Source organism: Asterias amurensis, chromosome 2 (assembly GCF_032118995.1).
Source record: "Asterias amurensis chromosome 2, ASM3211899v1".
Lineage (NCBI taxonomy): Eukaryota > Metazoa > Echinodermata > Asteroidea > Forcipulatida > Asteriidae > Asterias > Asterias amurensis.
The window spans coordinates 28,378,930-28,402,315 of NC_092649.1; the positions used below are offsets into that span (position 1 = coordinate 28,378,930).

The 23,386-nt window shown below is 36.3% G+C and overlaps 1 protein-coding gene across 1 annotated transcript; it reads left to right on the plus strand.

Annotated features, from left to right (window-relative positions):
- The first annotated feature begins 259 nt into the window (after positions 1-259).
- Positions 260-22,939, plus strand: LOC139954576 (dynamin-1-like protein). Its single transcript, XM_071954440.1, has 17 exons — positions 260-453; positions 1,935-1,992; positions 3,242-3,331; positions 5,593-5,714; positions 7,087-7,173; positions 8,748-8,910; positions 9,320-9,400; positions 10,117-10,184; positions 11,560-11,664; positions 12,506-12,711; positions 12,889-13,009; positions 13,322-13,558; positions 16,010-16,189; positions 16,476-16,715; positions 17,302-17,362; positions 17,734-17,945; positions 18,407-22,939. Exons 1-17 carry the CDS (start codon positions 352-354, stop codon positions 18,461-18,463), a joined length of 2,190 nt encoding a protein of 729 aa, XP_071810541.1. The 5' UTR covers positions 260-351; the 3' UTR covers positions 18,464-22,939.
- Positions 22,940-23,386: the final 447 nt, after the last annotated feature.

A 23,386-nucleotide genomic window follows, 5' to 3' on the forward strand; every position in this document is an offset into this window, starting at 1 on the left:
TCAATTGAATAAAATGCATTTCGAATACATAAAACCCATGCTTATGCAAATATTCAACCTATTATAACTTCATACCTCATCTTATGAAGTTTGGCATCTTGTTTACTTTTTTCTTTTTTAGCACACCGTTAATTGTGAAGGGCGCCGCCACTTGTTGAGTTAATGACAGGCGGAACAAAACTGGTATCCTGACGTCCATTATTATGTTTCTGAAGGACGGACGGCTGTGAATGAAGCAGACTTTCTTCTGAAGAAAAAAAAATTATTTCTCCACTTTTGCCATTCGCCAAGGGTGTGAAAGGCAAGCAACTTTCTGCATTTGAACTTCATTTTTACGCCGAAATTCCAGCGATGGAGGCCCTTATACCAGTTATAAATAAACTTCAGGATGTATTTAACACCGTGGGATCCGATGCTATACAGTTACCCCAAATTGTGGTGATTGGGGCGCAGGTAAACATTAAGGAAATTTCGTGGAAAATGTTGCAATCTAGTTTGTGCACAATTTTATAATATCGAAAAACGAAAAACGTCTGCTCGCTCGCTCCGCTCAGTCAGTGCGGGGAATGTCAGTGTCAGTTTAATTTCTGAAATTCCGTGAAAGGCCAAGTTTGAGAATTATTTTCTAAAAATTTGAAACTTATTAACAGTTTATCTTTGTTGTCTTAGCTGAACATTATTATAATGTGGCCTTTTTCTACCAGTAACGAATAAGTGAAGTATAATTAATAGGCCTATATATTGTGTAATTTTTTTGTAAAGAATTTTGTTTGTTTGTAATTCTGACTGATAGAAAAAAAACTTGAAAAAAAAAGGGAAGTAATTTTTTTCATTCATTTTAACATTCCAATTAATAATTGGACATTTGAAATGAATGGCCTTTTTCTACCAGTAATGAATAAGTAAAATATAATTAATAGGCCTATATTGTGTAATTTTTTGTAAAAAAAAGGGAAGTAATTTTTGTCATTCATTTCAACATTCCAATTAATAATTGGACATTTGAAATGAATGAAATATTCTTTGGGTTTTATTAATTAAGACAATACAAACTTAAAGAGTAAAACAAATACGTCAAGTCACACTACCACTTGCCTCATAGATGGGTTTTTATTTATAACCCATTATCAAGATTGGTGGTCCTACTAATTTTTATTTTTTAAGTCTAAAAACTAGTGTTGTATAAATAACCAGTGAAAAAGTGGCGGTCGGAGCATAACTAACATTAAAATAACACGATTTAACAGTAATTTTTATTGTGTTATTTTCCTTTGTTCACATAACAAACCAACATTTTAATTTTTGTTTTAAACTAACTATATACTACTATAGTCGACTTGGTCCTTAAAAATGTTTTGTTCATTCCATCATGTTCTAGCAGTATTTAAGCTCATGAACAGATGAAGTACAAAGAATCATGTCTGAACTTAACAATAACACTATTATAATATTATTTGGATTATTTTTTATTTTATTTCTCATTGACTGAAAGGGTTCTTGAAACAGAAAGTGTTTAAAAAAGGACATTTGAATAACGTTAACAGATTATATTTTACAACATGCGGTTGTTGCCATTATGATAAAAAGATTGTAATAATTTGGAACAAATTGGATGTATTTACAGTCAGTGTATTTTGTTGCAAAATATTCATTTATTCTTTCAGTCAAGATAGTTTTATTCATTAAAAAGATGATAAAAAGGGAAGCTACATGTAAATTGCTCAGTCAAAATGCTGAAGAAAAAAAAACACACACATAAAAAAAAAGAACAGTACAAAAAGAGTGCAAGGCACAAATAAATACAGAAAGTCAGAAATAATCACAAGATGAAAGTGGAGTGCAATGGACTTAACGATTTTCCTGTTAAAATACAACTTAATCCTACATTGAAATCCTTAAACCTAAAAGATTTTTTTTTAAATTTTGTTTTACAGAGCAGTGGAAAGAGTTCAGTACTTGAGAACTTAGTGGGACGAGACTTCTTGCCAAGGGGTAAGGTTGTTTTTCTTAAATTTTTAAGGGGAGAAATGTATATTTTAAACTTCAAAAGTAAATTTTATAGTTGAATTTTTGAATTTAAAAGAAAAATACACAAGGGCTGCCAACTTTCCCTTATTCTGCAGAAAAAAATATATAAAAAATACTAATGTTGTCAATGTTTTGATGAACAGATTTAAAACTTTTTTATGAAGTTGAAAGTGATACTAACAATCTCTTTGGTTGTTGTACAACATCTCCCTGGTTGCAAATTGCAAATTTTGGCAGCTCTGCACAATTTGAATTTACATTTGTTTTTTTAATTATCTGTAATTTACTCAAATCTTTATGTGTTCTGAATTTAGTCACCAAATATCGATAATAAATTGATATTCAATAAACATCATCACACAGCACCTGACCTGTGTATTTACAGTCAATGTCACACGGTGAAATCACAATTTCCTATTCTGAGCTATCCAATGTATCTGACTCCCTCTAGAGTCAAGGTCAGGTCAGGCTGATGACATCACATTGCTGTTATTTTTGATGTGTTTGTCCTTGTATCCATAGCAAAGAGTGTTCTGGTTTCTGTTAAACCCACATGTTTCCCTTACACATCATTTGTTTTGTCATACATGTAGGTCATGGGAAAAGTGGTCAGTGATGTCAAAGCTGTCTGTAGAAGAGTGTGATGCTCACACTGCAATCGCATATCAGTATTTCTGACCATTTCTTTTACAAACCAATCAATATAATTAACCACTAATTTGTGCGACTGGAATAGCGTTTTGGTTACTTTAGAATACACCCACTCAATAGGCCTATTGTTACTTGTTCATCAAATAATTCCTAACTAAAATTTTCATCTGAGAATTACAGTAATGTATTAGGGATTATTTAGGGACAACTATGTAGCATCACATTCATAATATCTGATACATGTAGGTTTAAATAAAACAATCAAATGGTTCTGAAAAACAATGGTATACTTTGCCTTTCAAAAGTTTACCGGCCCAACACTAAAATTACTGGCCTCGAGCCTGAGGTCCATTGTTAAATTCAAGCCCAAGGTGGTTGTACTTTTACAATCTTAATGTATTTCTTTATGTACTATTATACATGTACATGTACACTGTAGTGTGTATGTTTAATCTTGAGAGCCAAGGTAATTTCTATTGTATACTTGTATATAAATAATAGCAGTAAATCAAATCTAATCTAGTTTAATCTAATCTCTGATCTGTTTCTCATCATCTTGTAGGAAGTGGGGTAGTGACTAGAAGACCCTTGGTGCTACAGATGATCCACATTGATCCACAAGATAGAAAGACTACAGGATTAGACGGAGAAGGTAAAATTATTGCTCTGCAATATGATGTTTTTGTGTTTGTGCTTCCCATTATCTTGTATTCCTTGTAGATCACTTCTTCACTTGTCCATAATCAAATGATCGGCCACTTATCGACTGAAAAATCTAGTCTTGGTAGTGGGACAAATATTTATCTCAGTAACCAGCTTTTGCTGGTGTTAAAATAACAACAAAACATTGAAATTATATCAATTATACTTCAGTGAGAGTTCTTTTAGCATTGTTTCATTGCGGAATATCAAATATACTATAATAAAATACAAATGTAAAATAAAATACAAATATTTGAGCCCGACTAAGTTCAAGTTTCACTCAGAAGTACTAAAGTAATTTCTTTCCAAACATTTTGCTTTGTACTTGAAGGGATTCATTTCGGAAAGGTTCATAATGGTAAGTTTGAACTTGCATGGCTCAAAAAATCATTTTTACTTTTAGTGACTGCTCTCAAAACTTTGTCGTCTTTTGAGTTGATGATGGTTACAAATTGTAGGCCTATTGTGTAAGGTAAATTGTTTACCCCTAGTTGTCATTACCAAGAAGCATGCTTTTGTTGGCATTTGAACTTACGACATAAAAATAAATGTTACTTCATTGACAGAACTGGTAAGCTGCATTTACCCAATCCCATGAAATATGCTTATTACATTTTTGCATGATCTGGAACTCTTTACCACTTAATCTTAAATCTTGTCTTTGTACCTCAAAATTCAAAACCCTTGTAAAAAGTTATCTTATGTCACAGGTTTTCAAAGACTAATATTGTTGTGTCTGTTTTCGTTTTTTTTTTTTAAATTTTTTGTTATTAGTGCGCCTTGAACACCTAGCAGAGTGGATACTAGTGCTGGGCGAATAGTGAAATTTTGGTATTCGGATACCGCTGGCCAACTATCCGAAATTAACCGGATATTCGAATAGTTTTTTCGCCGCTAGAGGGCGCTTTTCAGTTCATTCATAAAAATAACCGGATCTAATTTAAAGATGGAGATTTGCTTTTTCTTTTCATCGTGATTGACTCTACGTGAAGGAAAACTTTTGTAATCTTTGAACAAATTACGTCAGAAATGTCATTGTTTTAACTCTTCATGGAGGTGAGCATAGTTAAATACTTAATTTATGCTGTTTTATGCTGTCTTAATAGAAGTTTCATAAGGATTCAGACAAAACACGGAGACGTCCGCGGATATTCGGATATTAAAGAATATCCGGTTACTTGGTTGTAATTACAGAACTATCCGGTTTATAAATGGGTTTTCGCGCCCATTGCGAATATCCAGTTAAGAAAAAAAGGCATTCGCGGTTACGGATAGGAAAACCTATTCGCCATTAACCGGATTTTCGAATAATTCGCCAAGGCCTAGTGGATATGTGCGCATGACAGTCTTTACGATTATTACTATTGTTATTTTTTTGTATATGCGTTCAAACACTATTGCTCATGTTGGTTGGTAACTCCGAAGACGCACAAATTATTATGCATCATGCCAGTCAGCATGCCTGATACTTCACGGAGGCAACGCAGGTGATTGCCTTAATGCCCCTGGTCATAGCCTTGGAGCTCTTGATATGCTCCGGTAGAAAGTTATACCTTCCTCAGGCTCATAGCGTGCCCGTTATCTGTTTACCAAGGAGAAAGCCTTGGTGCACTTGCCCTTTTAAAAACCAAGCGTACATGCCTGCGTCAGTGCACACGCGAGGTGTGCAAATTACATATTTCACGGGAAGGGTCTACACATGTGTATTAGCCAAGAATCAAATTAGCAAAGAAACCAACCCCACCCCAATGTATGTTACACCATGTACATGTACATGTTAGTTACCTAATTCTGCTGTTTCTTTTTATGTGATAAGCAGATTTGTGAGCAGTGTTGTCATGGTTCAGCTCAACTCTACGTACAGAATCTGTTGATACCCCGTACATTTAGACCTTGCCTGAGATCTATCAGAAATACGCTTCATGTTCCTCGAATTCGCCTGGCCAGTTACAGGGACAGGGCCTTTTCAAACAAAGCATAAAGACTTTGTAACTCCCTTCCGGAAGACCTCAGACAAATGCACAACCTCACTCTCTTCCAGCAGAAACTTAAAACACACTTGTTCATGCTTGCTTTCCCAACAAATTCCAGACCAGCGCCTTTGAATGTTTTCAGTAAAGTGCCCCTTATAAATGCTGTATTATTAATGTTATTATTATTATCACTGAGTGTATAAAGTAATCAAAGTTTTCTTGTGTGTTGTTTACTCAGATGAGATTCAGGCAGATGAATGGGGGAAGTTTCTACACACCAAGAACAAAGTGTACACAGACTTTGACAATATCCGAGATGAGATCGCGCAGGAGACGGACAGGATGGCCGGATCCAATAAGGTATTTCTAAGAATCACGATCAGAATGTGGGTTGGAATCCCCCTTGTGGTGACTGTGTCAATCAATGTGCAATACACTTAAGCCCTTTTCACAGGACAGCAATTTAGCAAAGGCTAATATGGTTTTAAAATTGAACAAAATGTACCTCTTGTGAAAGAACAACAAATTTTGTGCTGTCCAGGGTCCCTTTTAAAATCTTGTCAAACATTGCTATATTTTGTTAGAGGTCCGGACCTACAACAATATCTTTGGCTAGCGGAAGTTTTGACTAAGTCCTCATGTGAAATCATGGTGTGATGGGAACCATTAATTATATTTGCTATTCATCACCCAGGAGTAACTGAGAGTGCATCTGTGAGGGTTTAGATTGTTGGTGTAAATGATCAGAAACCAATGTGTTTATGTGGATGCTGGTGCTGCCTACTCCTAAGGGATTGAGATGGTTTTTAGAAATGTTACATTCACACACATTTAAAAATAAAGAAACACTTTTTTGAAAAGGAAGAAATATGATTTTTTTAAATAAGTACACTGTACAGTTTTTAATAGCCCACTGGGCTAGTTGAGAAGTGGTGTTTACTACATTTGCAGCTCATAGATTTTTTTACAAGACAATGTACACTAGACAGTGTTACTAGACAGTGTTAAGGGTGAGCCCTCTATGTCCACAGCTGACTTGTGTAGAGGACGACACAGCAGACACAGATGACAATTTAGACCGGGTCCCTGTCTTTATCCACAACCATTAAGACAGGTCCCTGCTTCTCAGATCCAGTGATTCCATTGGATACAATGATATTGGATAAACGTGCACAGTGACATGAGCTTTCCATAGATGCCCAAACAGTTAATTATTGTCACATCCGCAATAGAATTTGACTGCGTATCTCTATGTGAAGTGAATGAGGTCAAAGGTGAAAATACACGCTAGTTGGAGGCAGGTCTGTGGCGTTATTCACGAGCCTCAAAGTGTGACGTCAGATCTTCAAGCTAATTATTATTATTATTATTATGGTTTACTTATTAACTGCACTGGCGGCCAAGTAGGCCGAAAAAGTACATTTACTAATGACAATTGGGCTCAGCACTCTCTATCTATTCCCATGGAAAACATTAAAACCATGAACATTAAATGTTTGCATGTGTATGGTTACCACATCTTCCAAACGAAACTGTTACAGCAATGTTCAACTGGTATACAGTATGTATGTATCTAGGTAGTTCCATCATGCTGAGCCTTAAATCCAACAATTTATACACTATTCTCTTTTACATGTCCCCTTTGTGTTTCCTGATTATTCTTGTCTCATACAAATCTTCTTCCAGGCTTCAGATTCTTACCATGTTTATTTACCTTTTTTTTTGCGTTTAGGGAATTTCCGCCGATGCTATTAATCTGAAGATCTTCTCACCCAAGGTCTTGAATTTGTCTCTGGTTGATCTTCCAGGGCTTACCAAGGTAATTATTCACTTTAAAGGAAGAGAACTGACCAAAGCCCTTTTCACACTGTGTCTCTTATCCCCATGGAACACAACCCTGGGGAGGCCCTAGGACTTTTTTAAAACCCCACAGTTAGGAGGGGCACTTTCTAACTGCGTCCCTATTCCATCAGGTTCTGGTTGCACGTTTCAAGAATACCCAAGGGTTTTACCCCTTACCCTTAATCCGGGGCAGTGGTTGCTTTCCCAGGGGTATCCCCATATAGACCGGGGGGGGGGGGGGGGGGGGGGGGGGAACGATCATAGTGTGAAAAGGCAGAGTAGAACGAAAAGAGCATAAGTTGTTTGAATTTATAATCTTGAGAGTCAGTCTACTACCAGTGTTGTAGCCACAGAGGGCAGTGCTGGACGGGCCTGCTCAGGACTCACAATGTTTGCCCAGCACTCTGAGCAAAAACCATTGTGCCGCCCAGCACTGATATCAAAACATCGTCCACTGCGCATTGATCTGAGACACAGCTAATGATAAGTCTCAAATGTCACAGTGAAAGAACACAGTAAAAATACCATTAAACTTATGGCCCCATAACACAAACATGACAAACAGTTTGGAAACCTTGCCCCACTTCAGCCATAATGGCCTCATAATTAAACATAAACAATGTTGTTGATCCGCTCGCCCTCCGTGGATTCTGAAGAAAAATAGATTTATTGCCCACCACTGAAATTGGTCTATAGCTACAACCCTGTCTACTACTACTAGTATACAGGTACGTAACAAGATAATGGGCTTGATTAACCTGGAGTCCCCCCTTTCACCAAAATCACACACTACAACTGTCTGACATGCTCACCAGTTTGGAATCATATTGCAGTACAAGTTATTGTGAGCTCGTAATGTGATGCTTTGCCTAAAATGCGCTACACTGAACTAAGGAACTTGACCATTGACTTCCAAAATGGTGCTACCAAGATTTTGGGGATGATGACTTTGAGTCATTCTTCCAAAATATATTTGCTATTGCATTGTGACAGTTTCCAACTTCATTTAAAGTTATTTGCACAAAATATTACTTAGCAGAGACAAATATTGATGATTAGGAACCGGTTACCAGCCGATGTACTGTCATGTAGTATGTTGTTTGTTTAGCAGAAATATTGATCTTGGCAAATCTTTCTGCTTAACGGCTTTATGTAAAATTGGGCCCTACAAAAATGGCGCTAATTGTGATTGGCAGAAAGAGTTATCATGGATTGATCATTTTCAAACTCGACTAACAGCGACTAACTTAGTGCAATCAAGTCACAGTTAAAGCCGTGGTTTTGAAAATGGCCTTTACCTGGGCCCAATTTCATGGCTCTGCTGACCACTGAATTCTGCACTTATGATCACCATTCTCCCCTTACATGACATTTCTGCACTAGCTGTGTAAGCGTAGAGTGCTAAGTAACATAGATTACGCAAGTGCACAAGCCAAAGTTCCCTGCTAATCCGATTCTTTGCTTACAGTAAGCAGAGCCATGAAATTGGGGCCTAGTGGTTTTTAATCAGGCATCCACACATCCTCTAACCTATGACCTTTGACATGCCAGGTTGCAGTGGGGGACCAGCCTGAGGATATAGAGCTACAGATCCGAGATATGATTCTTCACTACATCAGTAACCCCAACTCTATCATACTGGCTGTGACTGCAGCTAACACTGACATGGCTACATCAGAGTCTCTCAAACTGGCTAAGGAAGTCGACCCTGACGGTAATATTACAGTCTTAAAAATAGTGGGGTGTCATTGGCCGAGCGGTCTAGGGAGGTGGACTCAAGCTTCGTAATTTACAGAATATGGGTTAGAATCAGATGAGATGGTTTAGAAATGTTACATTCACACACTTAAAAATAATTTAAACCTTTTTAGAATTACAGCTGAAAAGGAAGAAATATGAGTGTTATAAAGAAGTGCATTGCACAGTTTTAAAGCGTCCACAGGGCAAGTTGAGAAGTGGTGTTTACTATACAATGTATGCTAGACAGTTCTGGGTCTTAACAGGGGTAAAAATGATAAAACGGGTGTTTCAACTCATCTTTTCTGAATCTTGAATTTTTAACAAATTGCAAAAATAGGTGTCTCGTGCAACACTTCATGAGGTTTTTAAACGTTATTTTACAGGTAGAAGGACTCTAGCCGTGATCACCAAACTGGATCTTATGGATGCTGGAACCGATGCTGTTGATATACTCTGCGGAAGAGGTACGTGTAGATATGATCAAATATTACTCGAGCTTTGCCAACTCTCCCTTATTATGTAGAAAGTTCCTTGATATTAAACCAGACTTTTCATCTGCTAGTGAACAAATTTGACTTTTGCCATGATTATGGACATTTTTTGTCCCTGTAATGTTAAATGTAAACTCTAAATATCTCCCTGATGACAATATGCAAATGTTGGCAGCTCTGCCTGTGACTTAAAGGAACACGTTGCCTTGGATCGGTCGAGTTGGTCTTTGAAAAGCGTTTGTAACCGTTTGTTATAAAATGCATATGATTAGAAAGATACTTTAAAAGTAGAATATAATGATCCACACAAGTATCACTCTAATTTGCGTGGTTTTCCTCTTACCTCGTCGACAAATACGGTCGGCCATTTATGGGAGTCAAATTTTTGACTCCCATAAATGGCCGACCGTGTTAGTTCGCAAAATTAAAGGAAAACCACGCAATTTCGAGGCAAATATGTGTGGATCATTGTATTCTACTTTAAAACATCTTTCCAACCATATGCATTTTATAACAAATGGTTACAAAACGCTTTTTATAGACCAACTCGTCCGATCCAAGGCAATGTGTTCCTTTAAGCCTTTGTGGATTCAAGAAGAAATCAAAGCTTTCACACTGATTAAAAATGTATTTTTTTAACCCTGACTGCATACCTAGTTTTTAAACAAAATAACGTTGTCTACTTTCAGTTATCCCGGTCAAGCTTGGAATTGTAGGAGTTGTTAACAGAAGCCAGATGGATATTAACCAGAAAAAGGTTTGTGTGTAAAGTTGTATCTCAAAGTGAGGCTTCCAGTCAAAATGTTATATTCTAAACAGTAATTAAATTATTTTTTCCCCTCTTTCCACCCTTTATTTTGTCCTTGGTGTTTCCATCCTCTTGTGGTCAAGCCAGCCCATTCCCTCTAACCCCCCCCCCCCCCCCCGTCTCCCTCCTCAATGTTTACTCCTTTGTTTTTTCTCTCTCTATTGATGTATTCCACTTTATTGCTTACATGTATGTGACACTATCAGTTACCTGTTCATGTTTGTTGTGTTGCCAAATTTTAGCCTCCGAGAAAGACTCTGCTAGGGTCTTAACGTCAGGCCATTAACTATTTTGTGCATTTTAAAACATTATATACAGCTTGTCTTGTGTTTTAAGTCATTACTGGTGTGCTTATTTTACTTAGTTTCTAGTGTATTGCTAGCCTTGCTCAAGGCAGTCGAATTATTCACTCCGAAAAAAGACTGCCGCTGTATAAAAACCCACCCGTATTCACTGTGCGTAAAACCCACCCGTATTCACTGTGCGTAACATCGCACGACACGATGCCCCCATACACTATCCGCATAGGGAGGCCGTCAGGCCGACAGCCTTGTAGGGTCTGTGTTGAAGCCACTGACCTCATTACTATAATAAGCGAAGAGTTCCCACGGTCAGCTCATTACCATAATGCCCGCGAAAGATGAGACATGTCTACATCATCACACATCACCACCATGGACGCTCAGCGAGCATGATAGGCGTGTGTGATTGGACGTCAAAATGAATAATTCATTTGCCTCACATCCTGTGTTGTCTGATGGGTCTGACGAACGATATACATATTCATGAGCTGCATACTAGCATATCCTAGAGCCCCCCAATTTCGTCCACTATTGGAATTTTTTCAATACAACACATTAAAACGGGAAGATACAGACACGACAAGGCTGTCGGCCTGACGGCCTCCGCATGCGGTTAGTGGTGTACGAGTGTGATGACTTGTGTGAACAGTATTCGTGCGATGTGACAGTGTGTATACGGGTGGGTCATTCGGTGTGATCGCACACACCATGCACAGGGTATACGGCGGGTGGTTTTACAGCTGCGTCTTTTCGCAGCGAATAATGCGACTGCCTTGAGCAAGGCTAGTGTATGGCTAATAATATTGTAGTGTATTGCATTCTATCTGCTGTGGAATTTTTAAGTCATATTTGTTGAATTTCTTCGTTTGTAACTTTTCCTGATCTTGTGTATAGTGTCAATGTGTATTTTTTATAACATTGCCTATTTATGTTCTTTGCAGCTCTGTGAAATTAGGCCCTGATTGACACTTGATAAGATGGACATATCTTCACTCAATGTGTTTGTACTTTGTTGTTTATAGGTAATAACAGATGCAGTAAGGGATGAGGCTGCATATCTACAACGCAAATACCCTGCACTAGCCAATCGTAATGGAACACAGTACCTTGCCAAGACACTCAATAGGGTAAGTGAGCCTATGTAAGATAGAATTTGTTGTTTACCAAATAATGCTGGATGGAGTGTCAGCACACCAATTTTTCCCTGGATGCATGCCGGTGGCCATGACTTTTGTATTTGTGTATCACATTGGATGCTATAATGAAGGACTTGTTTAGTTGTGTGCTAAAGCCTAGACTTGGGCCATTGGTCACAAATGCTACTCTCACACTGGAGAATATGCTATTGAATGTGCTTTTTACGAACGGAAATATTTAACAATCGCTCAAACTTTGCAGCAGTCGCTGTGTCTTCGTAATGGTACGGTCACAAGTCATTCTCTACCTCCTTATGAAGATCGGTCAATTAATGCTGCTCTTACAAGGCGAATATGCTAGCAATGATGCCAACGAAAGGAAATATTTGAGCAGTTCCACTTTCTAAATTTCAGCGACTGTTGTGAAGACGGTCATTCGCTGTCAATTTATGTAAGCATTGGTAACGTTGGTAAAGTGTGAGCGTTGGGAATTTATGAAAGGCATTGGCAAGCGTTGGTAAGCATTTGTTATATAATCGTAAGATATTGGTAAGGAGAGGGCCGACCCAGGACGATCGAGGGTTGAGATGAAAATATTCACTAACCAACTGCCTGAACAGACTTCCTATTCGTGTCTTTTATTGTTCCATTTTTTCAGTATTTTCACATTGGTCATGTTTACTCTTTGCTTGTATTGTACTACTATAAATTGGTCCTAATGATTTTGTTTTTTTAGTACCAAAATAAATGTTTCACTGAATTGAATTGAAAAAAAATCAAAACCAAAATGACCCTTCAATTTAATTTGTTTGTGTGGGTTGATCATTTGCAGTTATTGATGCACCACATCCGTGACTGTTTACCAGATTTGAAGACCAGAGTCAACGTCATGAGCTCCCAATTCCAACAACTCCTAGCATCCTTTGGTGAACCAGTAGACGACAAAAGTCAAACCCTCCTTCAGATTATCACCAAGTTTGCTGCTGGGTATTGCGCAACCATTGAGGGGACAGCTAAGAATATTGAAACTTCAGAATTGTAAGTAGTGCTTGAGTAACAATACGCCGTAGGAAAGTTTTGAGATAAACTATTTACAAATTGTAACCCAAAAAGTATTGATTTATGTCCTTATCAGTCTTTCTGTACCATTAAATGTAATTAATTAGTCCATGACTTTTGCTTTTTTTTAAATGATAATTTTCTTTTTGATTTTAGGTGTGGAGGAGCCCGTATTTGTTATATCTTTCATGAGACGTTCGGCCGAACGTTAGACGGTATCGACCCACTGGGTGGGCTAAGAACTATAGACATCCTAACAGCTATCAGAAATGCCACGGTAAGATTATTTCCTTCAGCTGTCTGGTATCCTACCTCACTCCAACACTTTATGGAAATTCTATACAGTTGGACCCTGATTATGCTGGCATGCAATCGTGACCCTAATTATCGTATTGCAACGTGGTCGAGTGGTCTAGAACATCGAATTAAAGTTCTCATGTGCTTAGCATTTAGACATTGCGGGGTGATTTTTAGGGAGGAACTGTACCTGGGGGATTTGTTTTTTTACAGAAAAGATTTATACAAAAATGGATCATAGTCTACAATGTCAAATAAAAATTCCTAATTCCGTATTGCTTTTGATTTCTAGGGTCCACGCCCCGCACTCTTCGTACCGGAAGTCTCCTTCGAGCTTCTTGTCAAGCGACAGATCCGTCGCCTTGAGGAACCAAGCCTTCGCTGTGTGGAACTCGTACATGAAGAGATGCAACGCATCATCCAACACTGCGGCACACAAGAACTGATGCGCTTCCCCAAGCTGCACGATCACGTCGTTGATGTTGTGACAACGTTGCTACGGAAACGCCTCCCAACAACAAATTCTATGGTAAGTTTTTAACCAAAACTGTCTGCAATTATTTTGTAAACTTTCAAATATTTTAATCTGTTTGTTTTTTTCAAATTGGTTCACTTTTTTTTGGTATTGTGCGATTTCTGTCATATTAACAATGAATATACAGATTTTTAATTTTTATATTTCTGTTGTGGAATTTTTAATTGTTGCTTTCTTAACTCTTATCTGTGTATTGCTATTTATCTGCTCTTGTAAATATTTGATAATTGCAACTTTTTACAACTGTCTGCAATTATTTGGTTTATATTTTCATAATATTGTACTGTCTGATTTCTGTCATGTGAACTATGATTGCAAATTTTGTGTATAACTATTTCTCCTGTGGAATGTTTAATTGTTAATATCTCTTTATGCTTTTTTTGTATTGAACATTACCTGGTATTGTAAAGAATTGATAAATGTTGATATCACATATTTTTTTTGTACGTTTTCATTGTTTCAGCTCTCCCTTGTTAATAAATTGTACTTCTTGAATCTTGTCTTTGCATTGCCTTTCCATAATCTGAGGAACAAATTTGACAATCTCCCTGATTCTGGAAACTTGTTCCCTATTTTGTTGAATGTAATTCTAAATAGCTCCCTGATTGTTAGATGCAAATGTTGGCAGCTCTGTGATTTTTCTGCTCTTGTACATTTTGCTTTTTCATTTCTGTACCATTCTTTATTTCAGCACCTTTGTTAATCATTTGTTGAACAGACATTGTACAACAATACATATATTTGTTAAACCTGGATATTGATGATATTTAATTTCTGTATTCTCTACTTTTTCTCTCTCTTATCAAAGCCCACTTTTCTTTGCATTTTCTTTCAAAATACACACATTTTTGAATTGGGATCTTGTATTGTCTTTGTAGTCGTATTAGTCTTGTAATTGTTGAACAGACATTTTACAAAAATACATATTTGTTAAACCTGGATATTGATGATATTTACTTTCTGTAATTCTCTACTTTTTCTCTCTCTTATCAAAGCCCACTTTTCTTTGCATTTTCTTTCAAAATACACACATTTTTGAATTGGGATCTTGTATTGTCTTTGTAGTCCTATTAGTCTTGTAAAGAAACGATATATTTTGCTATTTCATTGCTGTACCTTTTCTTTATTTCAGAATCTATACTAATCAATTGTTGAACAGACATTTTACAATAATACATATTTGTTAAACCTAGATATTGATGATATTTACTTTCTGTAATTCTCTACTTTTTCTCTCTCTTATCAAAGCTCACTTTTCTTTCCATTTTCTCTTTACAAAATACACACATTTTTAAATTTTGTATCGTCTTTTTTTCTTGTCTTATAAAGAATTAAAATATTTTGTTTTTATTTCTATAATCATATGTACCTTTTCTTTATTTCAGCTGCAATCCAAAAGTTTTCAACTCCCATTAAAACTGTGATCAATATTTGATGTTATTGAGCATCAACTGAATTAAACTGAATCATTTTTTTGACAATTTAAATTGGTTTAAACCCAAAATTTATTTCTTTAGTCTATGCATTCTGCAATTTTCTTTGACCTTGTAACTTTCCTCTCCATTTCATCTTTAAAATACTTATCTAGTGAAAGGTACATTTTTATGAACAATTCTTTTTTCTTGAATTTGTAATGCATTTTGTCTGGTCTTGTGTAGAATAGATAAGTTTTGCATTTCATCTCTATCAGGAATTGTACAGGTTGCTTTATCTCAACTTCATTTTAAATTATAAAGTTTGCTATTCACCCATCAAAACTGTGATTGATTTTGATGCTATTGAAATTAATCTGAATTAGACTGAATACTTTCATTAATGCATTCTGCAATGTTCTTCTTTTCTATCTAATCTCACCTTCCTTTCCATGTCAAGAAAATGGCTTTTCCCTGACAATTCTTGACCGCATTATAGATTTTCTATTTCCTTTTTCTGGTCTTGTTAAGAATTGAGAAAATTTGCTCTTTCATTTCTATAATGACTTCCTTCTTTTCAGCTCCATTTTAAACGAACAAATTTGTTTTTCTCCCATTAAAAATGTGCTTAATATTTGATGTTGATAGTTGAACTGTATTGTTTTCAACTTATTTTAGTTTATTAAAATCGTATATTAGGCCTAGTTGTCTTTAATCATTTGTTTTTTATCACCAGTTGTCTTTAATTTGTATATTATGTAATTTCTTCTCTTTTATGAAACCTCATGTTCCAATTTTGTCTTTAAAAATAAAAGCATTTTCCAATTAAGTGGAAGTTACATATAAAAAGGCCTAGTGTATAACAGTTCTTTACATCATTTAAAACATCATATACGAACAAGCTGTGTGATACAACCCATGTTTTTGTTGTCAAACATCTGAAACTTGTTAATTCATGTTTAATTAACAATATATTGCATGTTTTATTTCAACAAAGTGTGGTCACTAACATTTCACAATTATTATTTGACAGGTTGAAAATCTAGTGGGTATTGAGCTGGCATATATAAACACAAAGCACCCAGACTTTGCAGATGCTAGTCTGGTTAATGCTCTAGTTGAACATCAAGAAAGAGAACAAAGTAAAAAGAAAAATGAGCTGGTCCCAGTCTCCTCAGCAATTCCTGACCAGCATGTCAACAAAGTCACAAAGGTGAGTGGGAGGATGTACTCAAGTTTGATGGGATTCATAACAATTGAGCCCTCTTCCAACGAAATTCAAATCCTTTCTCAAAGCTTATCTTATGTCACAGGTATTCAAGGACAAACTTTGAAGTGTCTGTTTTTTCTTTGATTTTGTTTTTGGGGGTTACTACGCCTTGAAGACCCAGTGTGTGCATTATCAATCAATCAATCAATCAGAGATAATTTATATAGCGCCAAAATCAACCAAAGTTGTTACAAGTCTTTATTAATCTTATTATTATTTCTTCCCCCAGGCTGTGTCTCAGATGGCAACCAGTGATGGGGTCTCTCTTCCTAAGGAGCTAAGAGAGACCAATGCATCCACAGTGGGCTCATGGGTACCCACCTGGGTACGTGGGAGTGGGACCAGCGCCCACAAGAGTGGAGGTGGGGAGAGTACATCTGGGGCCTCCAGCGTGGCTGCTACACCTCCTCAGATGCAGAGCCCCAAAGTGGATCATAAAACACATGGGTTGAACCTTCTTCCTGATGTAGTAAGTGGAAAATATTGTTCAGATTTCTCAGATTTTTTCGGGGTCAAGAATTGATGAAACTTCAATACTTCAATGCTTGACGGTGCAGAAATCTAGCCGTAGCCATAGCTGTTTCTGCCTGTTATGACACAGCCTTTTTGAACATAAATAGTCATTGTAGTCTGATTAACTGCTTTGTTCGTTTTTATTGTGTTCTACAATTTTTTCCATTTAGGAAGGGGGCTGCATAAATAATAAATAAAAAGTATATAAATAACTTAAAAAGTTTAATAACATGGAGTTGAAATTAAAGACATATTTATATTATTTCTTCATCCCAAGTGTGGTATTTTTGTACTTTGTATTGTGACTCGATATTGCAAAAACATTGTGTCTCTGCCTGTGCTTGTTTTGTGTATATATCCTGGCTATACATGTATAAGCGAGATACAATGTTTTGAAATTTTCAGACTAAGTGTATGTGATGAAAGTGCTACTTTTGTACAGAAACAGCGATAAGTTGTGTCTTTAATTAGTAGGTTTTATCTTTAGGGGAAACATGTAAACCCATTTTCTGATGAAGTTTTTATCTGATTTTTATCGGCAGCCTGATGTTCCATTAAACAGAAAACTGTCGTCACGGGAACAGCGAGATGTTGATGTGATTAGTAAGTAATTTTTACAAGATTGCTCTAAAGATATTATGAATATATGGTTTAACGCAAATAATATACTGTTCATTTTAGCTAACATCAGTAGAATTTGTTTCTGATGTTTGAAAGATTTCTATACTTCACATAGGATTCCAACTGTATTTAGCCAAAGGTTTTGAGTTTGAATTCCATACAAGTTATATTACTTTGGATTTGTGTTCACATTGCTTTACACACATGTTAATTGTTAAAAACAAAAATAAAACCTTTAATTTCTTGCATGGAGTTCTTACGAAAACTTTTTTGGTGATAAAACTCTCATTCCGATTTTCTTGTTTCTGTGGAGTCTCACAAGTATTCATTGATTATTGTTTTTTGTTTTACAGAGAGACTTATTCAAAGCTACTTCCTAATTGTACGTAAAAATATTCAAGACAGTGTTCCTAAGGCGATCATGCATTTCCTGGTGAACCACGTACAAGACAACCTCCAGAGTGAGCTTGTCGGAAAACTGTACAAACAAGACGCCATCGAAACACTTCTCAAGGAGTCGGAACATATGTCACAGAGACGGAAAGATGCCCAAGAAATGCTGCAGGTAAGTCCTAAAGAAAAGCATGGCATAGGCAGGTAAAGTGTTTGCCTCTAATCACTGTGGCCCAGGTTCGATTCCCTGTTAGGGCCATAATGAGAGTAGAGTTGTCAATGCTCCTCTCCTGTGCCACATGGATTTACCTCCTTGGGTGTGACCTTGGTATCCCTACAGCGCTTAGCGTTATGCAAAGGGGCTGTTGGCAATTGTTCTTAAAAACACCAAAAGGCCTCCCATTAAAAATACCATTTTGTACATAAACTGAAAAAAAGAAATGTATAAAACATTTGTATTTATGGGTATGCAATATCCTTTTTTTCCGGTGTATTAGTGCGGGATTATTTAAACTTAAAATTAAGAAATAAGAAATATTTGTAATTATTGGCAAATAAAAACCTCATAAATTTTTTTTCGATTGAGGTTTTAAATAATGTTGTGTTCTATTCTATTCAATCACTGTCTTGTAGGCTCTGCAGAAAGCTAGTCATATCATCAGTGAGATTCGAGAAACACACGTGTGGTGAGGTGTGTGTTGTGCTACCAGGTGGGGGAAATAGTAGGGGGCAACTATAACCATGTGCTTTGGAGATTCTAAACGGGAGGGTACTTCATGGGTTAGTGATAGGGCTTCAGAATCAGAAAATCAATACTTCAAGTTGTGTTCATCTACAAATCTGTGCCCATTGACCTTTTTAAAGTATGGTGGACGTGATAGGAGTGTACTGTTTGGTTCTGGTAATTTGCCCAAACCTTATAGTGTTGTAGCAGTGTGTCCGCCATATCTCAAAATGGCTTATTCCCATAAAGCTGTTAAGCAGAAATTGCTGCTGAGCGCGTTTCATTGCTAATCAAAAATTAAGTTTGGCACTAGTTGCAGCAGTTTAAACTTGATGGAATTTTGGTTGGTAACAAGTTTTTTTAAGCAAGATTTGTCTGTGATTAGCAAGTTCTTTATGCTTACAGACTTTATAAGATTGGGCCATGTTTGAGGCATGATTGACAGAATTGTCTTCATCTTAAGAGTGGTCAAAATATATCGTCATGTCAAAAAAATGTTATTTGGGAATTTTTTATATAAAGCAAACAAATCAGTTATAATTTTTGTAAAGTTAAAGAACATTGGAAGAATTTTGTTGTATTTTGCATTTTGAGTCATGAAATACTGTTTTTTTTTATAATTCAACTAATGGGACAATTATGCATCTTAAAAAAAACGTACCTTTCCTTTGATGGACCATTATATGATATTTATTTGTTTATTTAAATTGCAAACATGGCGGCCGAAAAGCCAAATCAAAGATTGACATAGGAAATAAAGAATGCAGTTTTTTGCTTTAATGGGGGTGCGGGTCTCCAATCTTGCTTTTGCCTGTAATATGTACATTTGTTCAGCCAAGTCATACCTCATGCAAATTTATGCAAAATAATTGTGAGGTCACAATTATTATTCATGAGCATGAAATGCATAGGGTTGAGGCCAGTTTGCTTTTATTGAGTCTAAAATGATTCTTATCAGAAATTTTTTCATTTTTTGGCGTTTATTGTCTGAAACCCTGTATACACATGGAAGTGGTAGGCTAATTCGTAAGTCTTACAGAGGGATCGGTCTGGACTAACAAGCAAAGTTGATTCTGACAAAATTTTTCTTAATTTAAATCTTGGATTTTCTTCCGTGACTGGAATGTGCTTTTTAATTTTCCTATTGTATATTTGTTTTTGTATGGTACAAACGTTTGTGCGCAATTTTTTTTGTATTGCATTTGAATGGTATTATAGTGTGAATTACCAAAACGCACCATAAAATATTATTATCTCAATTTATTTGACAACAACTGTTTTCAAACAATTCGTCAGAGCGCCGGTCATTCTCTAAAAGGACCAGAAATGAGAAACTTCAGACTTTTATCTAAACTCGGCTTTTTGTTACTTGTTCCTGGTGAAACAAAAGTAGCCAGTATTTTCTCCAGATAAAATAACCTGCTCTTAGATCTACTTCTCTAGCACTGAGGATATTGTTCCCAAAAGCTCCTTGGAATCTACATTTTGTGTACAAATTACTTCAGTTGGCAGACTCCAAACATACACCTATTCACAATTATCTGTAGACGACACATTTCAATCAAACTATTTTGAGTTTGATTGAAACTTACAAAGTCTTGAGTCAGCTTTAAGATATATTTTTTTGACAATTTTTTTGCAAAATATTCCGTTGACGCTGTACAATTTCTGGGACAGATTCTGGAGAAATGTTGTAAATTGTTGGCATACATGTAGTTCCGCTATTAGATACATTGAAAGGCAGACCCCCCCCCCCCCCCCGGTAAAAATACTATTTTGTACATAAACTGAAAAATATATATATAACATTTGTACCTGTGAATTTATGGGTATGCAATATCTCTTTTTTTTCCTGTGTATTGGTGTGGGAATATTTAAACTTAAAATTGATTAAGAAATAATTGTGATTGAAGGCAAATAAAAAAAAGACAAGAAAATGAGTGCAAGTATACAGTGGTAAATCCGCATTTAAAAGTGGCTTTGATCATACCGAATGTAATCTTTGCATAGTTTAAGAGCACCTATAGGTGAACTGTGAACTTTGTCCTTTCAACTCAGGAGACACTTTGAATAAATTAACACTTCGTTCCAATGAATTTCATTTGAACCCTATCAGTGTAATTATATTTGTTTATTCAAGTTGGCTCATGATAGGTTGTAGTTTGTCATCATTTATTCTTGAAATACTGAAATTGTTGATATTTTTTGCCAGTGATCCTTTATGGATCCTGCTTTTTGATCACTTCAACTGTGAATAATAACTCAACATCCTCATTGTTAATCTGTTTTGGAATCCAGCAATGTTGACTCGGCCTGCGGCTGTTTGCAGCAGAGACACCATTAAACATAAGTAGTTCTCAGCAGTATGGCCTAAGCATGTGACATGTCGAGTCCGAGCGGTTAAGAGCACCAGACTCCAGACAAAATTGCCCTTTTTAAATGCTTGAACAAAACTTCACCTCGTTATATTTCCACTTAACTGTCACATTTCATTCCTCCATGATATCTTCGGTCCACACTTGACATCACTCTCTTGTATGTTCCCCTAGCAAATCAAGTTCTGCGTCAAAAAAGCTTTCAGTGTGGCTGGACAAATGATTTGCAACAATCTCCCTAATGCCATTAGGGAATCTGTTACTCTATCCTCTTTCGTAAAGTCCTAAAGACTAGCCTTTTTTATGCTCATTTCTTTCTACGCTACGATCATGATGGAATAGCACCTAACAAATGTTCATTGTTTTGTTAACCCAGTAATGCTTCGTCATTCGAAAGGGACTTGGTCCTTTGTGTAGTACAAACCCACTTTTAAGTTATCGCTTCAGAGAAGAGGTCCCGTTTTTTTCTGGTATGATTGTCTACAAATTGGCCACAGCTTCTTGTAAACCTTTACATGGTGCTATTTAAAAAGATGGGTTTTTTAATTTGAACATACCTTCACATACCTTTTACACAAAAACAGTGAGTGCTTTGAGATGCATCTGGTTGTGAATAAGCAGTATATAAGATCTGCTTAATGTTATGATTAGCTACGGAAGCTCAGCCACGTAAGACCATGGGTATGGTGGTATGCTTGACCGCCATGTGATCAGTTTAACAGTGTTCAAGACTCACATAGAACCAGTTGTTTGGTTTTGGGGCGTTTGGGTGGAATGGGTATTTATTTATTTATTTATTTCTTGTTTATCCTGGGAAATCCATTCAGTGAGAAAAACTCGCTGATCTCCCATGGATCCCAGCTAATAACAAACTACAAACTACAGAAGTGAACTTAAGATAAAATATACAAATTTACACAGAAAAACATTGCACATTCATTTAAAAAAAAGCACTAGATCCAAGCACACAAGGTATAAGAAGCAATTGGGTGTTTTATTAGTCGCCTTGAATCTGAATTCCAATAACTGATTAACGATTCAAAGTATTAATAACATCTGTAATTTTGTTGTCCCAAATTCAAAGATTACACCATGATGCAAAGACTAGAAATTGTGCAATTATTACTTAAAATTAACCCAAAAAGAAAATTTGAACAAATTTTGCCATTAATTGATTTAAGCCCTGCAATATATTTGTGGTCATTTAAACCTGAATTTTCTCCACAAAACCTTGAATGTGTTTAGTATTGTAATCTCATTTATAGTTTCAACACTTGTAGCTAAAAAGCATATTTCATGAAGTTTGGAAGACTGCTTTTGGTTAAACATGTTAAGGATTCTGTTAAGAAAGTGAAATAAGCCTATAAGAAATGTAAGCAATGGGAAGTTATTGTAGGATAGTATGTCATAGTAGTGTGAAGCAATAGTGCAGTGGAAATATGAATACTGCCACGGAAAAAGGCACCAGACTATTTCCCCATACAGCATCGGTTTGGATATTTAGGCCGAATCCGAGTTTGCGGCTATGGCTACGGCTGTTGCTAAGGGTGTTGCTAAGGACGTCCATTACCTCAACGCGTGATGACGCGTAAATCTAGCCGTAGCCGTAGCTGTAGCCGCTAATTCGGACACGGCCTCAGTATGGCCCTTTTTTAAACCATAGTTTTGGCTCCAGATTCTCCTTGGGCTACCTAGCTTGGCGCTGAGACTTTTTTTGCGTACGTGCTCAGGGCTCCATACGAGAGGCAGAGCCTGAAGCTGAATCCATAGCTGAAGCCATGGTTTCAAAAAGGGCTTAAAAGTGAATGGAAGACACAATGGCTGCTCTGTACAAAAGATGTTTCACTGCGATTTCTACCATTATGAATATGGAAACTTACTCAGCAAGGTCTTTTAAAACGATGTGAAATCAATTTTAGATGTAACTATTATGTCATGTGACCTGAGGTTTGTTAAAATTGTGGCCGTAGTGTATCTATAGATCAAAGATATTAAATCAATTTATTATTAAAAATGTTTAAGATTTCCACTTTGAGAATCGGATTAATTAAAGAAGTACGGAATTAACATGACCCTTCATTTGTCATAATTTAAGGTCTCAATTTTGGTGGTTTTTGAGGTGAGGATTTAAAATGTACATAGAACTCAGAAGGGTCACCTAGTACAGTTGTTTCATGTATTTCCTTCCTCCATGTTTTACTGTATCAATCGCGTTATTTGTACTTGATACGTGTCATGCTGTATCCTCCCCACTCCCAGTGTGTTGTGTTCCCTGACACAACCCCCCTAAAAATTATTGTAAACATAACAACTGACTTGGTCAGGAGCAATGGAGAGCTGTTGATATAAAATATTGAGAGGAACAGCTCCCTCTTAAGTAATGTAGTTTTTGAGGAAGAGGTAATTTCTCTCTCTAATAATAGGCCTGAAGCCTTTTGTAGATTTATTATGCATCTGAAAGCACATAAATTTGTGCAACAAGTGGGTTTTCTCTTTCATTATTCTCTTGCAACT

What these genes read in the sequence shown, in the direction of transcription:
- LOC139954576 (XM_071954440.1), top strand. Translation starts at nt 352, where the DNA reads ATGGAGGCCCTTATACCAGTTATAAATAAACTTCAGGATGTATTTAAC. An exon ending in ATGTCAACAAAGTCACAAAG is followed by an intron (nt 16,190 to 16,475) that starts GTGAGTGGGAGG and finishes TTCTTCCCCCAG; the next exon opens with GCTGTGTCTCAGATGGCAAC. An exon ending in TGAACCTTCTTCCTGATGTA is followed by an intron (nt 16,716 to 17,301) that starts GTAAGTGGAAAA and finishes TTTTATCGGCAG; the next exon opens with CCTGATGTTCCATTAAACAG.